At 36.2% G+C, this 24,994-nt stretch overlaps 1 protein-coding gene across 2 annotated transcripts in view; it reads left to right on the plus strand.

The window, feature by feature from the left end:
• Positions 1–24,994, plus strand: part of PRKAR2B (protein kinase cAMP-dependent type II regulatory subunit beta) — a 97,080-nt gene that overhangs the window by 59,129 nt on the left and 12,957 nt on the right. For both annotated transcript variants that reach the window (XM_081282901.1, XM_081282900.1), the window contains exons 4-7: positions 2,606–2,689; positions 17,648–17,754; positions 20,628–20,781; positions 23,909–24,010. In XM_081282901.1, the coding sequence (XP_081139027.1) occupies positions 2,606–2,689; positions 17,648–17,754; positions 20,628–20,781; positions 23,909–24,010 (447 nt within the window). The remainder of the gene's footprint in view (positions 1–2,605; positions 2,690–17,647; positions 17,755–20,627; positions 20,782–23,908; positions 24,011–24,994) is intronic.

Here is a 24,994-nt window from a genome sequence, read left to right on the forward strand (position 1 = left end):
TAAATAAGGGCAGTCAGTTCCTAGAGAAGTTTCTAGGGGATTCTTTGTGGGTTTGGGCATTCACTCCAAGACTTGTCCACTATAATACCTTTAAGAATTTTTTTTTTAATATTTTTTTTCAGTTGTCCATGGACCTTTATTTTATTTATTTATATGTGGTGCTGAGAATCAAACCCATGCCTCACAGATGCTAGGCAAGCACTACACCACTAAGCCACAACCCCAGCCCCACATTTGAAATTTTTTGGTAATGTATTAATAATGTGTTAATGATTTTAATAAGGTGCTTTAGGTTCTCAGTCATTCTTAATATTCTCTCCTCTAAACATGTTACTAAAACTTCACCTTTTTGTCATAGAAACTATAAGGCAAACTGCCCTTAGGAATGATTACTACACATTTCAACATTAATTAGATCTAGGCAGATATTGGAAAATGTTTGTGAGAAAAATGTATACTGTTTAGAATAATGTTTCATCTGGACATTTTGTATTATTTCTCTATGTAATACCAAATTTAAGACTATGTACATCACCAAATCATTAAATCTCTAGTATAAACAGGCATCTTCTGATGTGAATTCAAAGAAAATCTAGATACCAAAAACTCATTTTGGAAAATAACAGATTTCAGTTGGAATACCTTTAATACCTGAAAATTTAAGGATTTTATATATCTAACATGTGGCTGCTGGAAGAGTAGAGCTGATAAATTTAAGAGTTGAGGGTTTCTTTGTTCTGTTACTCCACAGATTTCTTTTGGAGTATATTTTGCATATCTGCCTAGGTGCTAGGTATACAACCGTGAGCAAAATGATTAGGCCCCCGCCCTCTTGGAATTTAGAGTCTAGGGGCAAATGCAGACAAACAAGTAAATTAATGAATAATTACAAACTGTGAAGTGCTAACGGGGCAATAAAACAGTATAAGAATTAAAATCCCCTAATGCAAACAGGGGCCCTGTTTTTCTGGAGTGGTTGAAGGCCTTCTTGAGCTGAGACATGAATGGGGAAGGATCTGGCCAGAGCTAGTGGTGCATTTTGCCGTGAGCTGACTATTAGGAGGAGTATGAGGTTCCCAGTGAAGGCAGGGGTAGCTGGATGAGTGGCTGAGATAGGGTGGAGAAGGAAGGAATGGGGGTTTACTTCTCAACAGATGTGATGGATGGAGTCCATTGAGGTTTAAAGCTGGAGAAAGAGGTGTTCTGACGGACAGTTTTAAAAGATGATTTTCAGCTCTTTGTGGAGAATGGATTAGACAAAAATGAAAATATCTTCTACAGATTTCTCTTGCATAACAAGATACTTAGTGCTCTTTAAAAATACGTGAGTAAACCTTATTTATTGACTGTGTTGTAATTCTTCTAATTGACAGGCAGCAGAGCCTTAGAGCAGGAGCTGGCAAAATTTTTCTATAGAGGCTTTTTTTTTTTTTTTTTGAACTTTGGGGGTTCTAAGGTCTCTTGCAGCTACTCAACTGTACTGTTGTAGCTAGACGACATATAAATGAAAGCATGTCTGTGTTCCATTAAAACCTTATTTATAGACAATTGAATTTGAATTTTATATACTTTCTATGTATTGGAAAATATTCTTTAATTTTTTCCCCATATGTATTGGAAAATATTCTTTAATTTTTTTTCCCATTCATTAAAGCAATCCTTCACTCAGAGGCATAGAAAAACAAACTTGCCTGCTGATCCCTGGTTCAGAAATCATTGCCTGCCTGCAACAAGTCCTAGCTCTGCAGCAATGGACCAGGAGATGCTGGAGAGGTCATTTGGGCAAGGTCATTTTCCTGCCTCTGAGTTGGTGCCTGCTTTATGGGGCCTGTTACTAATAGGAAATGAGTTGGTATTTGTAGGGCTCTTAAAATAGCAGAGTACTTGCATAGCATGTGCAAGGCCTTGAGTTCTGTCCCTAGCAAGCAAGCAAGCAAACAAACAAACAGAAAAGAATAGGTGTTTTGGTTTAGTGAGCCTTCTGCTGGTCAGAAGGAACTTGAAAGTTGATGAGCCACTCTTACAGAGGACATTCTGCTGTCTTTGTCCTCCTGGAATAAAAATTTAGTGAGACTATAATACGCCAGCATTCTTTGGATTCACTTTCTCTGGAACACACACTGCTGTCTTGAATTGGCAGTGCATCATTGCTTTCTCCCTTATGAAAATCCCACATCTAATATAATATATAGCTAAGAATTTATTTGCTTCTAGAAACAATGTTCATCAAGTTTCAAAGGAAAGTGCTTCATCTTAAAAAGAGCATTAAACTCAGAGACAGAGTAAAGGCAGTCTTTAATTTTTCTTTGTAACATGTTTTCCTTTTGTACTTACCCCTGTTGGCTGGGAACTTTGGAGTCTTTATAGCCAGTCATGAACGTTTACAGAATCAACTTGCTAACTTTAGGGAAACACTCTTTTGAAAAATGCTGGAGTGCTGTATTGATGACTGTATACCACCCCCTGAGACAAACTGTATTGCTTTTCCTTACTTAGTGGGCTGATAGTTACTAGTCATTTAAAGTGAACACCTTTGGGCATTCCTGTTAAGATTTTAATTTGTTCTCACCACTGTCTTTGTTTTTCTAATTTGGTGTCCTTTTAGATTATACATCCCAAAACTGATGATCAAAGAAATAGATTGCAAGAGGCTTGCAAAGACATCCTGCTTTTTAAGAACCTGGATCCGGTAAGATTAATCTTAATAATAGGAATGAGTTTTTTGTTTGTTTGTTTTCTTTTTTCAGTGCCAGGTTCAAGAATTGTTCAGTGGCTTCAATTTTACCCTCATTTCAAGCTAACATCATATCACCCTGGGATGATGGCAGAGGTGACAGAGGCCCCAGTGTGTATACCTGTGCATGCAGTGGGTTGTGCTGTAGGAGAGGGATACTAAATTTGGGGAGTTATACACTGTCACAGGAAGGAGTAAGATAGCCTGGGATATTTAGGGGGAGACATTCTCTTATCCCTTCAGGTTGCTTCTTTACAAATACAACCTTGAGAAATGATCCAGGTAAAGACGGGACAGGTCCTTGCATTTTGAATGCACCCAGCAGGGATGTGCAGGGATACTTAGGACCTATGTTGGAGGGCCTCTCCTAACAGCTAATAATAGTAATTATATTTGAATATTTTATAAAAATGTTACTTTTAAAATATAGTATGGAATTTTATTAAAATTTTCAAATGAAAAATTTTGTATTACATTTTTAAATTAACATTTTACTTGGCTGTAAAGTAGGGGGACTTTTTGTTCTCTGTAGGGATTTTGAAATGTCTAGTCTTTGATTGGGTATTTCTACCCACTCAGTATGAGTGATTGTGTACTATTTACGTTTTGCCTTACACTCTCAACCTGGATGTTATGCTTTCTTCGTCAGAGATTATGCATATATTCGATACCTCATCATTTAGGAAAGAATTCTTACCGTGTTCCATAGTGAAAACTGAGTCACCTTTTGTAATTACCTCTATATTTTGTGTTTTTTGTTTTCTTTGGTCAAACTTTGCATCTTCTAGGTTTCAGATTGATGCCCTAGAGGAGAAAGCATTAAATCAAGAATTACTCTTTTTTGAGATGTCTTCTTAAAAAGGACTTTTTTTTTAAAGATTAAGGTACTGCATCGTACCAATTCTTCTATATTAGGTAGTCACAACCCGTGTGACATTTACTCAGTTTCCCCAATCTAGGGTGGTGAAGTCAGATTAGAAATATTAAATGTATGAGGAATTTAAGAAATAAGACACAAAAATAAGCCAAACAGCTGGATCCCATGGGGATCAGCTCTAATGGAGACTGGGTCTAACTTCCCCCCAAAGGGAGTTTGTGGGCTTTATTTATGAGTGGGAATACCAGTGGGACTCAGTGTAAAGAACTTCCTGAGGAAATAAGAAGAATATGGCAGAAACAACTGGCGGGAGCTTAGCAGGTTGGGCTGCCTCCTCTACCTCTGGGATGGCTGCGTTTGAACCAAAGGTGTGAGCTAAGGCAGGGTATTAGCATAATCTGGGCATTCTTGAACTGGGGAATTTCACCCAGGAGTTCCCAGAAAAGCAACCTCCCTGCCTTGTGATAGCTCATACAAACCCATAATTCATACATGGCCTCCTACACTAGGTCATATTTATACCCTGAAATTAAAAAAAAAAAAAAAAAAAAAAAACCTCTCCATTGGTTTCTAATACCTTTTATTCAAGAACATGAATTACATTTTGTGACTTTGAAAATCTCATTTGTAAGGCCTTGTGTTACAAGTTTGTATGTTCTTCTCTGAGTCCAGATTATTTTCTCTGAAAGGCCTGACCTGACCATGCAAAAGATCTATCAGTACTTCTGTCCATTTCTTGAGGCGCGAACTATGTCTTTTCCATCCCCGTCTGTCTCTTTAGGTAGACATATGCTACTCAGAGCTTTCTGAACGCTCAGTCTCTCTGAAAAAACTTGGAACTAAAATAGGAATGTTTTGAGTTGTTCTTTCATATTTATCTTGGTGTGCATATTTAATGAATAATATTTTTGATAGATTTATTATTTGTAATAAAATGATGACATTTAAATATTGTTTAACTCAAATCTTGTTAAAAGTTACAGTGAAGGTAGGCATGGTGGTTCATGCCTGTAATCTCAGTGGCTCGAGAGGCTAAGGCAGGAGGATCACAAGTTCAGAGTCAGCCTCAGCAACTTAGCAAGACCTGTTTCTAAATAAAATATTAAAAAGGAGTTGGGGATGTGGCTTAATGGTTAAGTGCCCCTAAGTTCAATTACTGGTACAAAAAAAAGTTAACAGTGAAACATAGAGCACTGTTAGACTTTCGCATTATGAATTCCGCTGTTCATATACCACTGTTCACATGCCCTAGTATGTCTTTGTCTACCCAAGTTTGTTGAGTGAGTTCTGTCACCCCACATTCACTTGTACCATCACTGAACTAGCAGTGGTGGTCAGTGCTGAGGAAACAAAGACCTGTTCAACATCCTGAGCTGGTGTTAAAGCTAGCCTGTGGATCAGATGTTCTCTAAGACAAGGACCAATTAGGTGTTTGATTATTTGGTTCTAAATGCACCCATTAGAGAGCTCTAAAATCAATCCTTCCTTTTATACCTAGGGGTAGGCTCCCATTAAGGGTTCCTTATTTTTTTTGACTGGGATTTTAAATGGGAAAATTTCAAAGGTCTTTAAAAATAGTGCCTGCCAAACTCTAATGTGCCTTTATATCCTCAAGGGAACTTGTTAGAATGAATTCTGATTCAGTAGGTTTAGAGTGGAGCCTGAAGGCCTGCATTTTCCACAAGCTCCCAGGTAATGTTGATACTTCTGGTCTGCAACATAGTAGTGAGGACTACTCAGCTAGATATGAAAATATTCAAGTTCAGTATTTTGGTACAGCCATATGTTATTTTGTTTGTAATCGTTGAGCTGGAATTTTGATGCTTCAGAAGTGACTAAGCAGGGATATTTTGGTTTCTATACACTAAGTGGTAAACAAGCATGAATGAAATAGTTTCTAGCTATACATACCTGGGATCCTTCCTTTCCTATCGTCTAAGTCAAATTGATTTACTTTGCCATTTCAACTTAAACTCTTAGAGCATTGTGAAATTATGGTTGTATTTTAAACTATTTTTAAAGAATTTTGCTAGTGTAGTTTGGGAAGGAGTATCTTTACTTAGTTAAAGTGATTATTTTTATAAACACAGGATTTTTTTAAGAGTTCTTTTACTGCTCTGCCAAAGATCTTCTATATAAATTTTAAAAACTAGTTCATGGACAGAGGAGGAAGAGACCCCAAAACATGAATTGTTATTATGGAATGTTTTATAGGCAAGAAGCAGACATATTTACATAGTTGTTTCCAAAGGATCATTTTAAAAATTTGAGCTTAATGGTACCAAAACAGGCGGGTGGACCAATGGTACAGAATAGAAGACACAGAGACTAATCCACAAAGTTACAACTATCTTATATTTGATAAAGGGGCTAAAAGCATGCAATGGAGGAAGGATAGCATCTTCAACAAATGGTGCTGGGAAAATTGGAAATCCATATGCAAGAAAATGAAATTGAATCCCTTTCTCTCACCATCCACAAAAATTAACTCAAAATGGATCAGGGAGCTAGATATCAAATCAGAGACACTGCGTCTGATAGAAGAAAAAGTTGGCTACGATCTACAAATTGTGGGGTCGGGCTCCAAATTCCTTAATAGGACACCCATAGCCCAAGAGTTAACAACAAGAATAAACAAATGGGACTTACTTAAACTAAAAAGTTTTTTCTCAGCAAGAGAAACAATAAAAGAGGTAAATAGAGAGCCTACATCCTGGGAACAAATCTTTACCCCCCACACCTCCAATAGAGCCCTAATATCCAGAATGTACAAAGAACTCAAAAAATTAAACAATAAGATAACAAATAACCCAATTAACAAATGGGCCAAGGACCTCAACAGACACTTCTCAGAGGAGGACATACAATCAATCAACAAGTTCATGAAAAAATGCTCACCATCTCTAGCAATCAGAGAAATGCAAATCAAAACCACTCTTAAGATACCATCTCACTCCAGTAAGATTGGCAGCCATTATGAAGTCAAACAACAACAAGTGTTGGCGGGGATGTGGGGAAAAAGGTACACTTGTACACTGCTGGTGGGGCTGCAAAATGGTGAGGCCAATTTGGAAAGCAGTATGGAGATTCCTGGGAAAGCTGGGAATGGAACCACCATTTGACCCAGCTATTGCACTTCTCGGACTATTCCCTGAGGACCTTAAAAGAGTGCACTATAGGGATACGGCTGCATCAATGATTATAGCGGCACAATTCACAATAGCTAGACTGTGGAACCAACCTAGATGCCCTTCAATAGATGAATGGATAAAAAAAATGTGGCATCTATACACAATGGAGTATTATGCAGCACTAAGAAATGACAAAATCATAGAATTTGCAGGGAAATGGATGGCATTAGAGCAGATTATGCTAAGTGAAGCTAGCCAAGCCCTAAAAAACAAATGCCAAATGTCTGCTTTGATATAAAGAGAACAACTAAGAACAGAACAGGAAGGAAGAGCATGTGGAAAAGACTACAGTAAACAAAGACGAATGGGGGGAGAGAAACGGAGAGAGAAGGGAAAGCATATGGAAATGGTAGGAGACCTTCAAGGATACATAAAATTATAAGAGGCTATGAGGGGCAAGGGGGAGGGAAAAAAAAGGGAGAGAATTGAATAACAGCAGGGGAGGTAGAGAGGGAAGATGGGAGGGGAGGGGAAGGGAGGGGGGATAGTAGGGGATAGGAAAGGTAGCAGAATACAACAGACACTAATATGGCATTATGTAAAAATGTGAATATGTAACAGATGTGATTCTGCAATCTATATTTGGGGTGAAAATGGGAGTTCAAAACACAATTTGAGTCTAATGTATGAAAGATGATATATCATGAGCTATGTAATGCTTTAAATAATCAATAAAAAAAAATTAAAAAAAAAAGAAAAAAATTGTTCAGTTCACAAAAAAAAAAAAATTGAGCTTAAATCAGCTTTATTTATTCTCCTACTATCTCAGCTCTTTTTAAAAATGATGCAGGATATAAAAAAAGTAAACATTTATTTTCCTCAACAAATTACCACCTGGAGTAAGAAATTCAGCCTTCAACATGGTAGATTAAGATTTTAGGTTGATCTCATAATTCAAGCAGCCTCCTAGGTTTTTTATGATACACTTTATTTCTAGTAACCCAAATACATTTTTATTGAATTACATAGACAATGTGTATTCTGCATATCATGTAGCTCCTTTCCATTCAATTTCTTGACTTCTCACTGTGTTTCAATACTTGTATAAGCATTGTCAAATGGGGAAAAAAAGATGACAATGACGTTTAGACATGATTCTCATCCTCCTGGGATTTATAATTTGAAACACACATACACAAAGCCCGGCCATTATAGATTCTGGTCCATAGTCAGGGTTCTAAGAGTGATGCCGATAGAGCCTAGGGGGATACCATCCAGTGAAGGCAGCTAGGGTGTGGGTGAAGACCAGTCATGAAGGACCATTCCTGAATGCCATCCTATAAGCAGTGGGCATAACTAAAGTTTTCGGCAGAGAATACTGCATATTTTGTAAAACCACTCCTTTCTGTCCCTTTTCTCCTTTCCCTAATTCGGGTCCATTGTTTTTCCCTGAATAATTTCATGGCTTCCTTACTCCATTCCTTTCTCACCCAAGTCTCTCATCACTCTCCCCACTTTAACTCTACCCTCTACACCTCCACCAAAGTTAGACAAATACGACTATTAACAGACTTTGGTATTTAGTAGTTGAATTAATTGGGGCCTAAAGGAAAGTCTAAGATGACTGCCAGAATTGGAAAACGTGAAGAAGGAAGGAGAAATAGTAATTACTAACTAGCAAGAAGAATGATCTTGACTTTGTATCTACTATTTCATTTGAATTTCCTGACATCATTGTTTAGCTTGAAAATCTTGCACTTCTTCAACTTCAGAACATTTTTTTTCTGTGGAGTACTGTATATTCCTACATTGAGCCACAGCATTTATAATTATCAATCTCTTTGAAGATATTCTTTTCATGAATATTTTAACACTTGACTCAGTAGGCCATTTTCCTTCTGAAACATTTCTAATTTGAGACTAAATGAAATAATTTTCCTATGGTATATGATAGGCTCTTTCATTAATGCAGAGTAAATTGTTATTTCTTACGTGAGTCAGAGCCCTTTACTGAGTTCGGTCTTGAATTTGCATTCTGTAGGAGAATTAGATGTGGATTTCATATAGCAGTTGTCAGTCATCATGATAAGCCTATGCATATTAAATATTTCCTAAGTTCTCGCTCTGTGCATAATTACGGGGAAATTACATTTTGATTGAGTAGAACAGACACCTGTCACACAGAGAAGTGGTGAAAGAAATAATTTTTCTGTATTTTATCAGAAATTACTTTTTCATATATCCAGGTATGAATTCTCAACCTTTATAATTTAAAAGCTGTATAATTTAAAATTCAGCTGATTCTAATAACCAAAAAATTTACTACAGCAATTGATTTCATCTTTTTTTCCCCCATTTGACATTTAGAGTGGAAACTAATCAATAAAGTTAATATTCCTCTTTTACTAGAAGAATTGAAATAGAAATAGCAAGAGAAGTAAAATATTAGTAAACCATTTAATCAACCTTCAGAATTTTGATAGGTGACCATATGTTGCTTGAGTTGATGAAGTCATTTGGGTAAAAGGGTGCCCATGGGGCCAATTAGCACCATATCAAGAAAGCTCTGTTTTACTGTCACTTTGGCTTCATCTTCAGCCCCTGGCTGCTGGCCTACAAATAGGTGCCAGAGCTCACACAGGCACCCAAGGAGGGGATGGTTTCCTGCAAACCTGTCATCATCATTTTTCCAAGGTTTTCTTAGTCTACATGAAGATGTAAAATTATCTTCTCTGCTTAAATAGATTTTTGAATTTTTAATTAAGAAATTTAAATTTGTACACATACAATATTTACAAAAATTCAAAATGAACAAAAGATAGTGAAAGGAAATCTCCTCTCCATCTCCGTCTCCCAGCAACCCACTTTCTCAGTAGCCAAGTCCTTTTAGCACTATTATGTACATTTTCCCAGGGTTATGCAATGCATATAAAAATATATTCTTTTTTTAAAATTTTGGTGGCAGTAAAATCTACACAAGTGTTCTGCCTATTCTTTTTTTACTTAGCAATATATCAGATTCCATGGAGATATGTGGACATAGATTCTTTACTGGAATATATCTATGCCAATAGAGGTTTTATATTCCTTCTAAATTTATTTTTCAATCAATATTAATTTATTTATGAAATTTTGAACTGGCAGCTTTTATGTATTTTAGAGATAAGCCATGACAACACATTGGTATTTAGCTGTTGTCCACTGTATTAAAATTGTATACATATTAGAGGAGGCTTCAAGTAACTGAAACAATATTGAAAAAGAACAGAGTTTTAGAACTCACATTTCCCAATTTAAAAATTACAAGGGGCTAGGGTTGTGGCTCAGTGGCAGAGCACTTGCCTAGCACGTGTGAGGCACTGGGTTCGATCCTCAGCACCATATAAAAATCAATCAATAAATAAAATAGAGGATGGGGTTGTGGCTCAGCGGTAGAGCACTCACCTTGCACATGCGAGACCCTGGGTTCGATCCTCATAAAAATATATGAATAAAAGATATTGTGTCCAACTACAACTAAAAAATAAATATTTAAAAATAAATAAATAAAATAAAGGTATTGTGTCCATCTGTAACTAAAAAAAATTTTTTTTTACTACAAGGTACAAAAATGAAAACGGCGTGGTACTGGCATAGGGATAGACATAGAACAATGGAATGGAATTGAGAGTCTAGAAATAAACTTACACATTTACGGCCAGTTGATTGTCAACAAAAGGGTAGAGACCTTTCAATGGGGAAAGAACAGTCTCATCAACAAAAGGTGCCAGGGCAACTGGATATCAACATACAAAAGAACACAGTTGTACTCCTGTACACACCATATTAAAAAATTAACTCAAAATGGATCAAAGACCTGTAATATAACTATGAAACTTTTAGAAGAAAACACAGGGTTAAGTCTTCTTGACCTTGAATTTAGCAGCAAGAACAAGAAAAGAGAGAGATTGGACTTTATAGAAATGTGAGATTTTTGTATATCACAGGATATTACCAAAAAGAAAGTGAAAAGATGGTCTACAGAATGGAAGAAAATGTTTGCAGTCATAAGTAACCAAGATCAATGTCAAAAAGACAAAATCCATTTTTAAAATGGGCAAAGCTCTTGAGTAGCTATTTCTCCAAAGAAGATAAACAAATGACCAACAAGCAAAAGAAAAGATTCTCAACATAGTTAGTCATTAGGAAAACACAAATCAAAACCACACTGAGCTGGGTGCAGCGGTGCATGCCTGTAATCCCAGCTGCTCTGGAGGCTGAGGCAGGAGGATCTCAAGTTCAAAGCCAGCCTCAGCAAAAGTGAGGTGCTAAGCAACTCAGTCAGACCCTGTCTCTAAATAAAATACAAAATAGGGCTGGGGCTCAGTGGTCGAGTGCCCTGAGTTCAATCCCTAGTATCTAAAACAACAACAACAAAGCCCACAATGAAATACTGTTCCACTCCTTTATCCCCTTTGGGACAGTGGTAATGAAATACCACTTTTCTTTATTATTAAAATAAAGAAAAATAATAAATGTTGGCAAGGATACAGAGAAATTAGAACCCTCATACATTGCTAGTGGTAAAGTAAAATGATTTGGCTGTTGTAGAAAATGGATTTTTTTTTTTTGGTACTGGAAATCTAACTTAGGGGTGCTTTAGTAGTGAATTATATCCCAAGCCAAGTCCTTTTATAATTTGAGACAGGGTCTCACTAAGGTGCTGAGGGTCTTACTAAGTTGCTGAGGCTGGTCTTGAACCTACGATCCTCTTATCTCAGCCTTCCAAGTTGCTGGGATTACAGGTGTGTGCCACTGCTTCAGCTAGAAAACAGCTTTGTGGCTCCTCAAATAGTTAAATGCAGAGGTATCATATGATCTAGTAATTCCACTTATAGATGTATGCTCAAAATAATTGAGAACAAATACTTGTACATAAATGTTCATGGCAGCACTATTCACAGTAGTCAGAAGGTGGAATCAACCCAAATATCTTTTGACAGAGAGTGGATACACAGACTGTGGAAATGTTATTCAGACTGAAGAAAATTAAAGTGTGATACATGCTACAATGTGGATGAACTTTGAAAACGTTATGCTAAATGAAATAAGCTAGAAACTAAAAGTCATGTATTTTATAATCCCATTATATTGAAACATCCAGAATAGATATATCTATAGAGAAAGGAAATAGATTGATGGTTTATAGGGGAGAGGGGTACATGAAAATGGCAAGTGACTGTTTAATGGGCATAGAGTTTCTTTGGGGGGTGATGAAAATGTCTTGGAACTTCATAGGGATGGTGGTTACACAACTTGTGGCAATTGCATCATTCACTTTATTTTTTATTTTTTTTTTAAAGAGAGAGTGAGAGAGAGAGAGAGAGAGAGAGAGAGAGAGAGAGAGAATTTTAATATTTATTTTTTAGTTCTCGGCGGACACAACATCTTTGTTGGTATGTGGTGCTGAGGATCGAACCCGGGCCGCACGCATGCCAGGCGAGCGCGCTACCGCTTGAGCCACATCCCCAGCCCGAATCATTCACTTTAAAATGATTAATTTTATATTATGTGAATTTTATCTCAATAAACAAAAAAATATAGTTCCCTCTCACCATTGTTTTCAACACTGTACTGGAAGCCCTGGGTATTGTAATAAGAAAATTAAGTAAAAAACAAAACAAAAACCATATTTGCTGAGAAGGAAGAAATATAGCTATCTTTGTTCATTGATGATGTGATTATCTTGCAAGGTTCCACAAAAGAAGTCTCCCAGCTAACAGTGATTAGAGCAAGTTTGTAGGGTACAAGGTTAATATATAAAAGTCAATCACTTTATAATATATCAATAATTAACAAGTAGATTTTGAAATTAAAAACACTGTACCATTTACAATCACACCCCCCCAAAAACAAAAGATAAATTTAACAGAAATATGTATCCAGTCTACATGAGGAAAATGATAATACTCTGATCATAAAAAAATTACAAAGAACTAAATAAAATGGAGAGATATTCCGTGTTCATGGATAGGAAGACTCAATATTGTCAAGATGTAGAGTCTTCTCAATTCAATTTGTGGATTCAATACAATTCCAGTAAAAATTTCATCAAGTTAGTTCATAGATAATGACAAATTGATTCTAAGTTTATACTCCAAATAGATACATTTGGAGAGATTAAAGACCCAGAATAGCAAATACAATACAGAAGGACAAAGAAGACTTATACTGACTTCAAGACTTAGGGTAAAGCTATGATAATCAAGACTGTGTGATTGATATTGGTAAAGTAATGTATAAACTGACCAGTGGAACAAAATAGCCTCCAAACCTATCCACATATGTTAACTGATCTTTGACAAAGGAGCAAAGGCAATGTAATGGAGCAAAGATAGTCTTTTTATTTTTATTTTTAATTTTTGTGTCCTGGAATGACTATACTTGCAAAGAAAAAGGAATCTATACACATAACTTACACCCCTCAAAAAAAAAAAAGAACTCAGAATGGATCAGAGACCTAAAAATGTTCAAGGTTTAAAACTCCTAGGTGGTAATGCAGGAGAATATCTAGATGATCTAGGAGTAATGATGACTTTTTATTTACATATAATATTAGAGGCACAATATATGAAAGAATTAAAAAGCTGGATGAAATCCAGAAATTTCTGTGCTGCAAAAGACACCGTCAACAGAACGAAAGGAGAAGCACAGACTGGAATAAAATATTTTCAGGAGATACATATGATAAATGAATGTTGTCTCAAAATATATAAAGAACTCTTAAAATTTAAGAGTAATAAAATAACCTGATTCAAAAATGGACCAATGGCCTTAACAGTCACCTCATCAAAGATGATGAACAAATGACCAGTGAGCACATGAAAAGATGTGCCATCTCATATGTCATCAGGGAAATGCAAATTAAAGCAACAATGAGATACCATTACCTACCAGAATGGCCAATATTCAAAACACTGACACCAACAAGAGGTGGTGAAGATGTGGAGCTACAGGAACTCTCATTTGTTGTTAATAGGAATGTATGATGCTATGGACACTTCAGAAGATACTTTGTTAGTATCTTACAAAACTATTTTCATCAAAAACTCAGAAGAAATCTTAGAGTAGTTTTGATATGCATTTCTCTAATTGCTAGAGATGTTGAACACTTTTTCATATATTTGTTGATTAATTGCATTTCTTCTGTGAAGTGTCTGTTCAGTTCCATAGCCCATTTATTGTTTACTGATTGGGTTATTTGTTTTTGTTTTGTGTGTGTGTGTGTGTGTGTGTGTGTGTGTGTGTGTGTTAAGTTCTTTGAGTTCTTTATATATCCTAGAGATTAATGCTTTATGGGAGGTGGATGTGGTAAAGAAACTCCTGTCAGAATAGCAATCATCAAGAATCCAGGCAACAATAAATGTTGGCAAGGATGTGGTGAAAAACGTACACTCACGCATTGCTGGTGGAACTGCAAATTAGTGCATCCACTATGGAAAGCAGTATGGAGATGCCTCAGAAAATTGGGAATGGAACCACTATTTGACCCAGCTATTCCAGTCCTTGGTTTATACCCAAAGGACTTAAAATCAGAATGCTGCAGTGATGCAGCCACATCAATGTCTATATCAGTTCAATTCACAATAGCTAGACTATGGAACCAACCTAGGTGTCCCTCAATAGATAAATGGATAAAGAAAATGTGGTATATATACTCAATGGAATATTACTCAACTTTAAAGAAGAGTAAAATTATGGAATTTGCCAGTAAATGGTTGGAGTTGGAGAATATCATGCTAAGAGAAATAAGCCAATCCCACAAAACCAAAGGCTGAATGTTTCCTCTAATATGCAGATGCTAATTCAAAATAAGGCTAGGGGTACTAGGGAAGAATAGCGTTACCTTAGATTAAGTAGAGGGAAGTGATGGGGGAGGGGAGAGGATGTGGGGATAGGAAAGATAGTAGAATGAAACAAACATTATTACTGTATGTATATATGTAACTGCACGGCCAATATGATTCTGCAACATTTACACTCAGAAAAATGAGAAATTTTATCCCATCTGTGTATGATATATCAAAGTACATAAATGTAATCTACCATAATATATAACTAATTAAAACAAATTTAAAAAATTAAAAACAAAACAATTATTTAAAAAGATCAAGTAGCTCATGTAGCAAGCATTAGGAAAACACATTGGCATTGTCTGCACCAAGTTACAATGTATTTGTTCTATGCAAAATTCCAATTGTTATCAATTATTTGCTATTGTGTACAACACTGAGATGTGTAACGGTATATTTAAAGTAGAACTGTTCATCCCAGGAAAGCAAAAGGAAATCAAGTACCACCCCTATTATCAATTTTTAGAAAGATAAATGGCAATTATTTCTGTATATTCACATAGTTGAATACTATATATAGGTAAAAATAAATGTGCTGTGGCTCTTATAAAAAAAAAAAACTCAGAAGAAACTCCTTGGTTTCTACATAGAGAAGTTGAAAACACCGATGTGACAATCTGTGTATAGATGTTTGTAGCAGCTTTATTCATAATTACCCAAACTCGGAAGTGACCAAGATATTTGTTAGCAGATGAATGGATAAAAAAAGCTGCAGTATATCCAGTCAATGGAATGTTATTTTCCAGTAAAAAGAAATGAGCTATTAAGCCATGAAAAGACATGGAGGAACCTTATGTGTATATTATTGAGTAAAAGAAGGCAACCTGAAAAGACGACCTACCTGCTCTGTGCTCCCAGTATTATATGACATTCTGGAAAGGGCAAAACTATGGAGACAGTAAAAGGGTCAGTTTGCCATTAGTCAGGGGGAAAGAGGGATGCGTAGGTGAGGTACCAAGTATTTTAGGGCCATGAAACTATTCTGTGTGATACTGCAATGGTGGATGTGTGTCATACATTTTTTGGTCCCAACTTAGCATACCCAACAGCGAGAATACACCCTAATGTAAACTGTGGACTTTGGGTTATGAGGATATGTCAATATAGGTTCATCAAAGTGTAAAAATTGCCACTCTGGTGGGGGATGTTGTTAATGGGGAGGCTGGGGAGGTATATGGGCAGTGGGTATATGTATGGGATATCTGTTCATTGTGCCTGTGAACCTAAAACTGCTCTAAAAAGTCTAATATCGGGGGGGGGGGGATTGGCAATCATGTTTTACATTTCCAAGCTACACTTTTTGCTCTTTTTCTAAATACCTTTAAAAAAAAATCTCATGGATATAATATCTAGATATACAAGCAGAACTTTCTAAATGCTCTCTACTATTCTTGAAATAGCCACCCCATGTGGTGCTCTTTTGCTGTTTGTTAGTCTTGTAGGCTGCCAGAGGGGCAACAGAGAGGGGACTAGAGCTCTGGTAAGCAGGGCAGGCCTGTCAGCTGGTATGCTGTGCTGGCTGCACTCCTGTGGAGCCCGCTGTCACACTAGGAACCCCTCAATCCCAGCAAGTGAGGACGTTGGTGCTCGGGCACCGGTGTTCACATCATCTGTTCTAGTTTTAATTTGTTTTCTTGTCTGGGAAGGGTTGGGTCAACACTTGACTGCTAGGCATTCTGTGTTCGGAGTAGGCAGATTTTGAAGGAAGATATAAATCCATCCTTGTAGGGCCCTAACCATTGAACTTGTTTTCAGCTTTGTATTTCAGTCCCATCTTGATAGAACCAGGGCTTTCCTACTTGGGACCTTTCTGGGTGTTGGGTAGGCACATTGGTCCTTCCACACTGCAGCCCATCTCTACTGCTCTGGATAGCTCCCTCTGCCACATCTAACTCACCGTCTTTGCACCGGAATTCTCACCCATCAAGTACCCCTTCCCATACTCTGTACTGTTGTAGATTCAAATTTTGACATCCCCTATAAAATTGGAATGGAGACTCAAAAGGAGGAGAATCACATGTGACTTGTTATCCTCTTGATCCAAAATGTTTTTTTTTTTCCAAACTCTTTTCATTTGCAACCCTAATCTCGTATCAGCTCTTTAATTTGGTTGTAATAATAACTGATTTGGACCTGGGCAGTAAGTGATACACAGCTTTTTTGTATTCACAGAGTGACTTGGCCAAGAGCTTAGAACTTAGAAGTGGTAGAACACATACACCTCTGGGCTCCTGACTTTTCTGTTACTATTGTACCATGTTCTCCTCCACATCTATTTACTCTGTCTGTTCAGATGTCTGAATTGTTCCTGTATGTGTTCTGAGGAAGGATTTCTTTTACCTCCAAGTTTATTCTCATTTGTTGAAGTTTATCTTTAATTCTTGTCAATTACACTTGAGACGGATAAAAATTTTATATAGTTTAAGTAGTTGTTGAGTAACAGTTTGATATTTCTGATAGGTCTGCCCTGGTGAGGTATATGGTTGCTTAATGATAAAGAATAGTAATGGAATATTTGTTTTGTTTCTATTTTGTTTTTGATGCTAAAATGAAAAGAAGGATTGGGATGAGGATCTAAGTTCATCAAATGTTTGGGTAATTTTGACATAAATTCTAGTGACGATTAATAGGAAGTTTTAAAAACAGGTATCTTTGAAAGCATTTTGAAAGAATTCTTTACCAAACTGGTCATTTTAGTTGCTAAAATTTAATTTTCACAACATATATGGTGATTTATTTTTTATTTTAAAGTGGTGACACTTGCAAATATTCTGAAAGACTAATTATAATTAACTTTATTCAAAATTGAATCTGAGATTGACTGTATAATCATCTTATTTGTATGCAATACAGAAAACTATATAGTGAGTGCATTTTTCTGACAAGACTTAATGGCAATGATGATATTTCTACTTCTTTGAGATCATTCACAGATGTAAAGGTAATTGTGGTCACTTAAGAAAACATTCTTGATAAATATAAAGATTATATCTTATTTTTTTTAAAAAAATAGGAGCAGATGTCTCAAGTATTAGATGCCATGTTTGAAAAGTTGGTCAAAGAAGGGGAGCATGTTATTGATCAAGGCGATGATGGTGACAACTTTTATGTAATTGATAGGTAAGTTTTATCTAATTCACTACTGAAATTTAAAGAACCTTTTGTGTAGAATCCTAGCAGTTATTATGACAACTGACAAGTTAATATATGATAGTTGCTATTGCTTCTTTATTGTTATTAGTACATATTAGGCATAGTAAACCTGAACCTGCATTGAAACCGCACTGGATCCTGAAAAGAAGCTTGGTTTATAGAGGAACTGATGATATTTGGTTAATCCCTAAATCTTAGTCTTTAATGTGAGCTTCCTCATTTGCTTGCTTGCATTTGGAAGATAGTGTGTAATAGTATGTAGTAGATGACTATTATAGTGAGATAGAAGTAAAATACAAATTAATATTTTTACAAGTTGTTTTATTAGCTATAAAAGTAAACATCCTCAGGTTGAAAGAATTCAGATATTTTGAGGGCATAAAGTTAAAAGCTGGTCTTTTCTTCCAGTTGCTTCAGTATATTTATTCAGTACAGTGCAAAGTTTGCGTGTACTTCCAGAAATTATTTGTGCCTTATTATATTTGTCTATAAAAAACTTTAGAGAAATTGTTTTATTAAAACAAGAGTGCACACATTTGAAAATCGAATGCAGAAAACTTGAGTTTTACTTCATCAAAGAACATTGTGCCTTATTCATGAAACAAATGAGAATGGAAGCTTAACGGGAGCAGTCTGGGCTGAGTCCTCATTTCTTCGCTTTTGTAAAGTGATGACAAAGTGTTCATGTGATAGTTGGTGTCCCTAAGCTCTCCAGTTTTGCATGGAACACAGATCATCTCCCAGCCGATTTGTTGGATTACATCTGCTTCTCTGGGTAGAGTTATATTCAGCTGAAAAGTCTTTCTTTCTTCTGTCTCCTCAGGCCTCATTTCCCAACCTGGGCTCTGTGGGTGGCGTCTTTTATACATGAATTGTGCGTGTTGTTTGAATCAAGGTTTCCACGCATTTCTCCATTCCCTTATACCTGATGCCTGGGTGACTTATTGCCAAAACACTAGCCAGGATTTTGGAATAGAACAAAACCAGTTATCCCATATGTAAATCAAAGTCATGATTTCTGTTATTATTACCAGCTTTTATCAATGAGTAGCTTAAAAATTCATTCAACTGTGTTTAATTTAGGGGAATATGGGAACTCAAACATGATGATATTAGTCTTTTTTAAATGAATATATTTTACTATAAAAACTGTCTTATATTTGACAATAGTATGCTCTTTCTTCAATTAGATCCTAATCATCCTTTGAGAGGTGAAACATTCAGGCCCATGGAAGTGATAGGGTTAGGTTGCCCAGATGGTCAATGTGGAGCCAACCCCATAGCCCTCTCTCCTGGATTCTCAGGAAGGAGACCACGTGAAAAGCAACCCATAGTTTTTTTTTTTAAACAGACAGTAGATTGATGTGATTTCAACTGAATTGGTAACTTGTTTTACTTCTCATTAGCACATTGTACATTTTGTCCTATTCAAAGTGGTAAATGTAGAAAACAGTTTCAGTGGAAAAGCATAAATAAAATAAGTAGAAGAGTTTGATCTATACTTAAAAAATAATTATCCATAGAATAAATTCTAGAAAGTATCCTTAAAATAGTCATTCTGTCCATGAAATATATTAAACATCACTTGCTTTCTTCCTTATTATTCCTACATTAATATCTTTTATTTCTTTATCATTCATAATCCTTTTCTAATATTAAAAGCATACACACACACACACACACACACACACACACACATAAATCTCTACCAAAATAAACAACAAAATAAAGCCAAAGTATTTTTCTTGTGTGTCCTCACAAGTGCTTGAGCAAGTCACATTCTCTCTGATAAAGTACAGTACATGGAATGACAGTCACCTATATGACAGATAGTTTATATAGTACTGGGCCTGGATAATTTGTAGTATGGTCCCATGGTGGTACATGCCTGTAATCCCAGTGAGTCAGGAGGTTGAGGCAGGAGGATTGCAAGTTTGGGGCTAACCTCAGCAACTTAATGAGACCCTGTCTTAAAATAAAAAGTAAAAAGAGCTGGGGATATAGCTCAGTGGTAAAGCATTCCTGGGTTCAATCCCCAGTAACCCGCCATCACCAGAGAAAAAAGGAATGGAAAAATAATGTAAAAGTCCAGGATCAGACATTTAGTATGATTTTTATTGCTTTTTAGCTTGGGCGGGGGTTGATCTGAAGTAAAGGGACATATTGTGTAGAGGGGCCAGAGAGTAAATTTTTGAGGCTTTGAGGGCTACTATGGTCTTTGTAACTGTTCAGATCTGCTGTTGTAGTCAAATCAGCCATAAATCAAGCATAAAGGAACAAATATATTTATGTTCAATAATACTATTAACAAAAGCAGGCAGCCAGTCTGTGGACTGACCCTTGCTATAGATTGTAAAGGCCTCTACTGTAAGTTCTATAGAGTAGTGGATAACTAAATTACTATAGATGTATTTTTTAATAGTCATTTTCTTCTGATGACAAAAGTAATACATGTTCATTGGGTCATCCTGGAAGTCCTTCACCGTTCTATGGTCTGAGATGAGTAATAGTCAACTTGGTATTTGTTCCTGTAGGTGATTTTCTAGGCATCTACTATATGGTTGTAATCTTATATTATTATCATTTATTCTCTTAAATTTTTATTGGTTAGTCCCATTTTTCCCAGGAGGCACATATGTGGCCCCTACCCTTGTCTAGTTGATGGTCTCTTTATAATGTATTGATCAACATATTGATCCCCCTTTTTTATTTGTCTCCAGAGGGGATAGACAGGACAGAAGTAAAGTTTTATTGCACAGGGTTCTTCTCTGAAATAATGTCTTACTGTAATGAGATTTTCCTTGAATTATTTTTATCTCTAATTTACATATGTCCAACAGAGGAACATTTGATATTTATGTAAAATGCGATGGAGTGGGAAGATGTGTTGGTAACTACGATAATCGTGGGAGTTTCGGCGAACTGGCCTTAATGTACAATACACCCAGAGCAGCTACAATCACTGCTACCTCTCCTGGTGCTCTGTGGGGTTTGGTGAGTAAAACAAGTTGTTTGACCTGAAAATTACTATTTGTAAGAGTTGTTACATTGAGTGTTAATTCTAATAGATAGATTTATTTGAAATCATTAGTCACTAGGGAGTTTTTTTTTAAGCACCTTATTAAGCAGTTTATTAAGCTGGATGCTGAACTGTTGGGCACTGGGACTAAGTGCTAAATCAGAATTTCATGTCCTTTTCCCCACTCCTCCCGTCGAGTCAGGAACTTGGGATCTGCTGGCCCTGGGACAGGAAAGACACTCACTCGAAATGCTCCTCTCTTACCCACTCTTAAAAAAACAACCAGGCACACAGTCTCCAGTGCTTTTTCTCAGATTGCTCTCTGAGGTATATGATCCAATAAATTAGTGTTCTCAAAGTGTGCTCCCTTGATGGTGGCATCTGTGTCGTCTGGAACTTGTTAGAAATGCACATTCGAGGGCCCCACCTATTGATTTTGAATTTCATCTCTGGAGATGGGGCCCAGCAAACTATTTGAGTAAGTTCTCTAGGTGATTGGTAAGTGCTCTAGTCTAAAAACAAACAAACAAACAAACAAAAAAATACACACACAGACACACACACACACACACACAAAAAAAAAACAGTAGAAATTGATTCTCTTGGGATCCATTGATGGATATACCTTTTATTTAAAAGCAGCTATATAAATAAGGCTAGGGTTGTAGCTCAGTGGTAGAGCACTTGTCTAGCGTGCGTGAGGCACTGAGTTCAATTCTTAGCACTGCATATAAATAAGTAAAAGAAGGGTCCATGAACAACTAAAAAAATATTTTTTTAAAAAAGAGTAGCTATGTAGAGCAAAAATACTTGTACATGTGCTTCTCATCTGGCTACACATCAGAATTACCTAGGGTAATTTTAAAAAATCCTCTTGACCCAACAAATATATGAAAAAATGTTCAACATCTTTAGCAATTAGAGAAATGCAACTTAAAACAACACTGAGATGAGAGTTCATCTCACTCTAGTAAGAATGGCAGTTATCAAGAATACAAATAACAATAAATGTTAGTGAGGATGTGGGGGAAAGGGTACACTGATATCTTGTTGGTGGGACTGCAAACTGGTGCAACCACTCTGGAAAGCAGTAGAGAGGTTTTTCCAAAAACTAGGAATGGAACCACCATATGAGTCAGCTATCTCACTCCTTGGTATATACCCAAAAGATTAAAATCAGTATACTATAGTAACACAGCCTCATCAATGTTTACAGCAACACAATTCACAATAGCCAAGCTATGGAGCCAACCTAGGTGCCCTTGAACAGATTAATAGGTAAAGAAAATGTGGTATACATACACAATGGAGTATTACTCAACCTTAAAGAAGAATGACCTTAAGGCATTTGCTGGTAAATGAATCGAGCTGGAGACTACATGCTGAGTGAAGTAAGCCAGTCCTAAAAAGTCAAAGGTAGAATGTTTTATCTGATAAGCAGAAACTAATCCAAAATAAGCCGGAGGTGTGGTGTGGGTGATAGAAGAAAAATCGTGGAGCAAAGGGGAATGAAGGGAAGGGAGGAGAGATGGGATAGGGAAATACAATAGAATAAAACTGACTTAAATTTCCTATGTTCATATGTGAATATACCACAGTGAATCTCACCATCGTACATCCATAGAGTAGTAATTAAAAAAAAAAAACCAAGTAAATAGCAGAAAGATCAATAGAGTAAATAGAGGGAAGGCAACAGGGTGGGAGGAAGGAAGGGGAAGTACTGGGGACCGAATTAGAAGAAGTTACATTCTGTGGTTTTATAATTATGTCAACATGAATTCTGTTGTCATGTATAACTAAAAAGAACCAATAAAACATAAAACAAGAGGCATGAGAAAAACGGAGGAACTTTGATTGGGCAATGGGGGTTATGAATTTTGGGCACACAAACATTTCAGTCCATCACACCTAAAGACTTTCAATACATACTAGAATTTTTCTCTGTCACACTAGAACATTTAAATTCAGCCTTAATACGTCTATTTCAGTTTTAATTTTAGTAAAATGCTTGAGATCATGTAGTATAAATATAAATGATAGGACTTTAGGCCATAAGAATTAGATAAAACATGATAAGCTCTAGAATTAGATCTTATTCAAGAAAATTTAGTTTCTCTGAACCTTTACATTTAAAGAAACTCCATCATAATGTGGATGTGAAAATTAACCTAGAGTATATAACTTTTCAAAATCTCTGACTTTGTAATTTCTTTATGATTAAAATTTTGTTCTATTGTTTTCCATATGGTTTTTACTTTAGTCTACAATAGGAATATCAAAACCAGGATATTTGTGTCTGTGTATGATTGAGATAATTAACAAAAAAAAATACTTTACTACAAAGAATGTACTCCACCATTTTCTGTCCTACTTTATTTTTTTAATAAAAATTCTTGTCATGTCCTGATTTTGCAATCCTCTAAGGTTGCCATCCACAGGACAAGAACATACTAGTATATGTTTTTAAGATAGTTTCATAGTGCCACCTTGTGGTGTATAGCACAACATGTTAGGTGGAGGAACAAAAGTAAACCTTCAAAAAAAATGCAGATATTTTATATGGTTCTACATTAATTTTGTGCCTGAAGAAATCAAAATATGAAATGAGTTAAATTAAAGTAAAAATGATGTTGTTAGTCTTTTATCTTGAAATCTTCAATTACTGTTTATTCTATATGGGGGATAGAACTATTTATTCAGCTGTGCACGCTGATGTATATCTGTAATCCCAATAATATATGTAATCTAAATAAAATATAAAAAAGGGCTAGAGATGTAGCTTAATGGTTAAGCACCCTGGGTTCAATTTCCAGTACGGGAAAAAAAAACCTATTTATTCAGATTTTTTTTTCTCCATAAAAATCTGCATTTTAAGTCAGACATAGTGGCATATGCCTGTAATCCTATGATTCCAGAGACTGAGGCAGGAGGATTGCAGATTTGAGGCCAGCCTCAGCAATTTATCGAGTCCCTATCTTAAAATGAAAAAGGGCTGGGCATGTAACTCAGTGATAGAGTATCCCTGGGTTCAGTCCCCAGTACTACACCACCCTCCAAAAAACCTACATTTTAACTTCTTTGTATTTGATATTCTGTCTTCAGGACAGGGTAACCTTCAGGAGAATAATTGTGAAAAACAATGCCAAAAAGAGAAAAATGTATGAAAGCTTTATTGAGTCACTGCCATTCCTTAAATCTTTGGAGGTGAGTGTATTTATGCTTTTATTCTGCTTTAAAAGTTTATTTTATTAGGAATAATTAGTTCTACACAAACATTTCTTTGAATAAAGAAAAAAAAAAGACTGTTGAGTTTTTGTAACTCATCCTTTTACCACCTATAACTGCATTTATTTTGTTAGTCATGAGTAACAGGCTCCTGTAGCATATTTATATGTATTCTTTGAGAACAGACTTAAAATAATCATATAAATACCAGTAAGAGCCACTAGTTTTACCTTACAGGGAAGAGTTATCTCTTCTCCCTATCAGTTTCTCCCTATCAGTCACCTTTGCTGTTTCTTTCTTTTCTCCTTCCTTTTTACAATTAGCTTTCCAGGCCTCTGTCTTTGGTCTCTTCTGTATTTAGGCTTGGTGCACATGTCAAATTCCATGGCTTTAAATATTGTCTGTAGGCTGATACCTCCTAAAATTGACATTATCGCCAACCGTTTATCATCTCAAACCTAATGTGTCCCAGATCTCCTCCTTTCTGTTCCTTATCTTCATTAATGGCAATAACATCCTTCCAGTAAACTCAGCCGTTTTCCCCACCCATGTCCAGTCAGTAACCCCATCAGCCCTATCTTCATAATTTATCCAGCATCTGTTTCCCACCAACTTCACCATTATTACCTTCTGTCTGATTCATCATCACTGTTTGCCTGGTTTATATCAGCTGCCAGCATAATCTTTTTAAAACCTAGATCCTAACAGACGTTTAGGGTTTAAGATCCTAACAGGGTTTAAGACCCTTCTCATAGGCCTCTAAGACCCTGTGGCCCAGCCATGTATCCCTGGCTCCTTTTCTTACTGCTCCATGCTCCTTATCCTACCTAGACATACAGCTTCCCGCTGTTCCTCTAGCATGCTGACTCTCCCTGGCTTCAGGTCCTGTGCACCTGCTATCTGTCTGGATGTCCTTTTGCACAGCCCCACGGCTCGTTCCCTCATCTCCTTCATCAGCTGTTT

The sequence above is a fragment of the Spermophilus citellus genome, assembly GCF_964194105.1.
Source record: "Spermophilus citellus genome assembly, chromosome: 3".
NCBI classification, from domain to species: domain Eukaryota; kingdom Metazoa; phylum Chordata; class Mammalia; order Rodentia; family Sciuridae; genus Spermophilus; species Spermophilus citellus.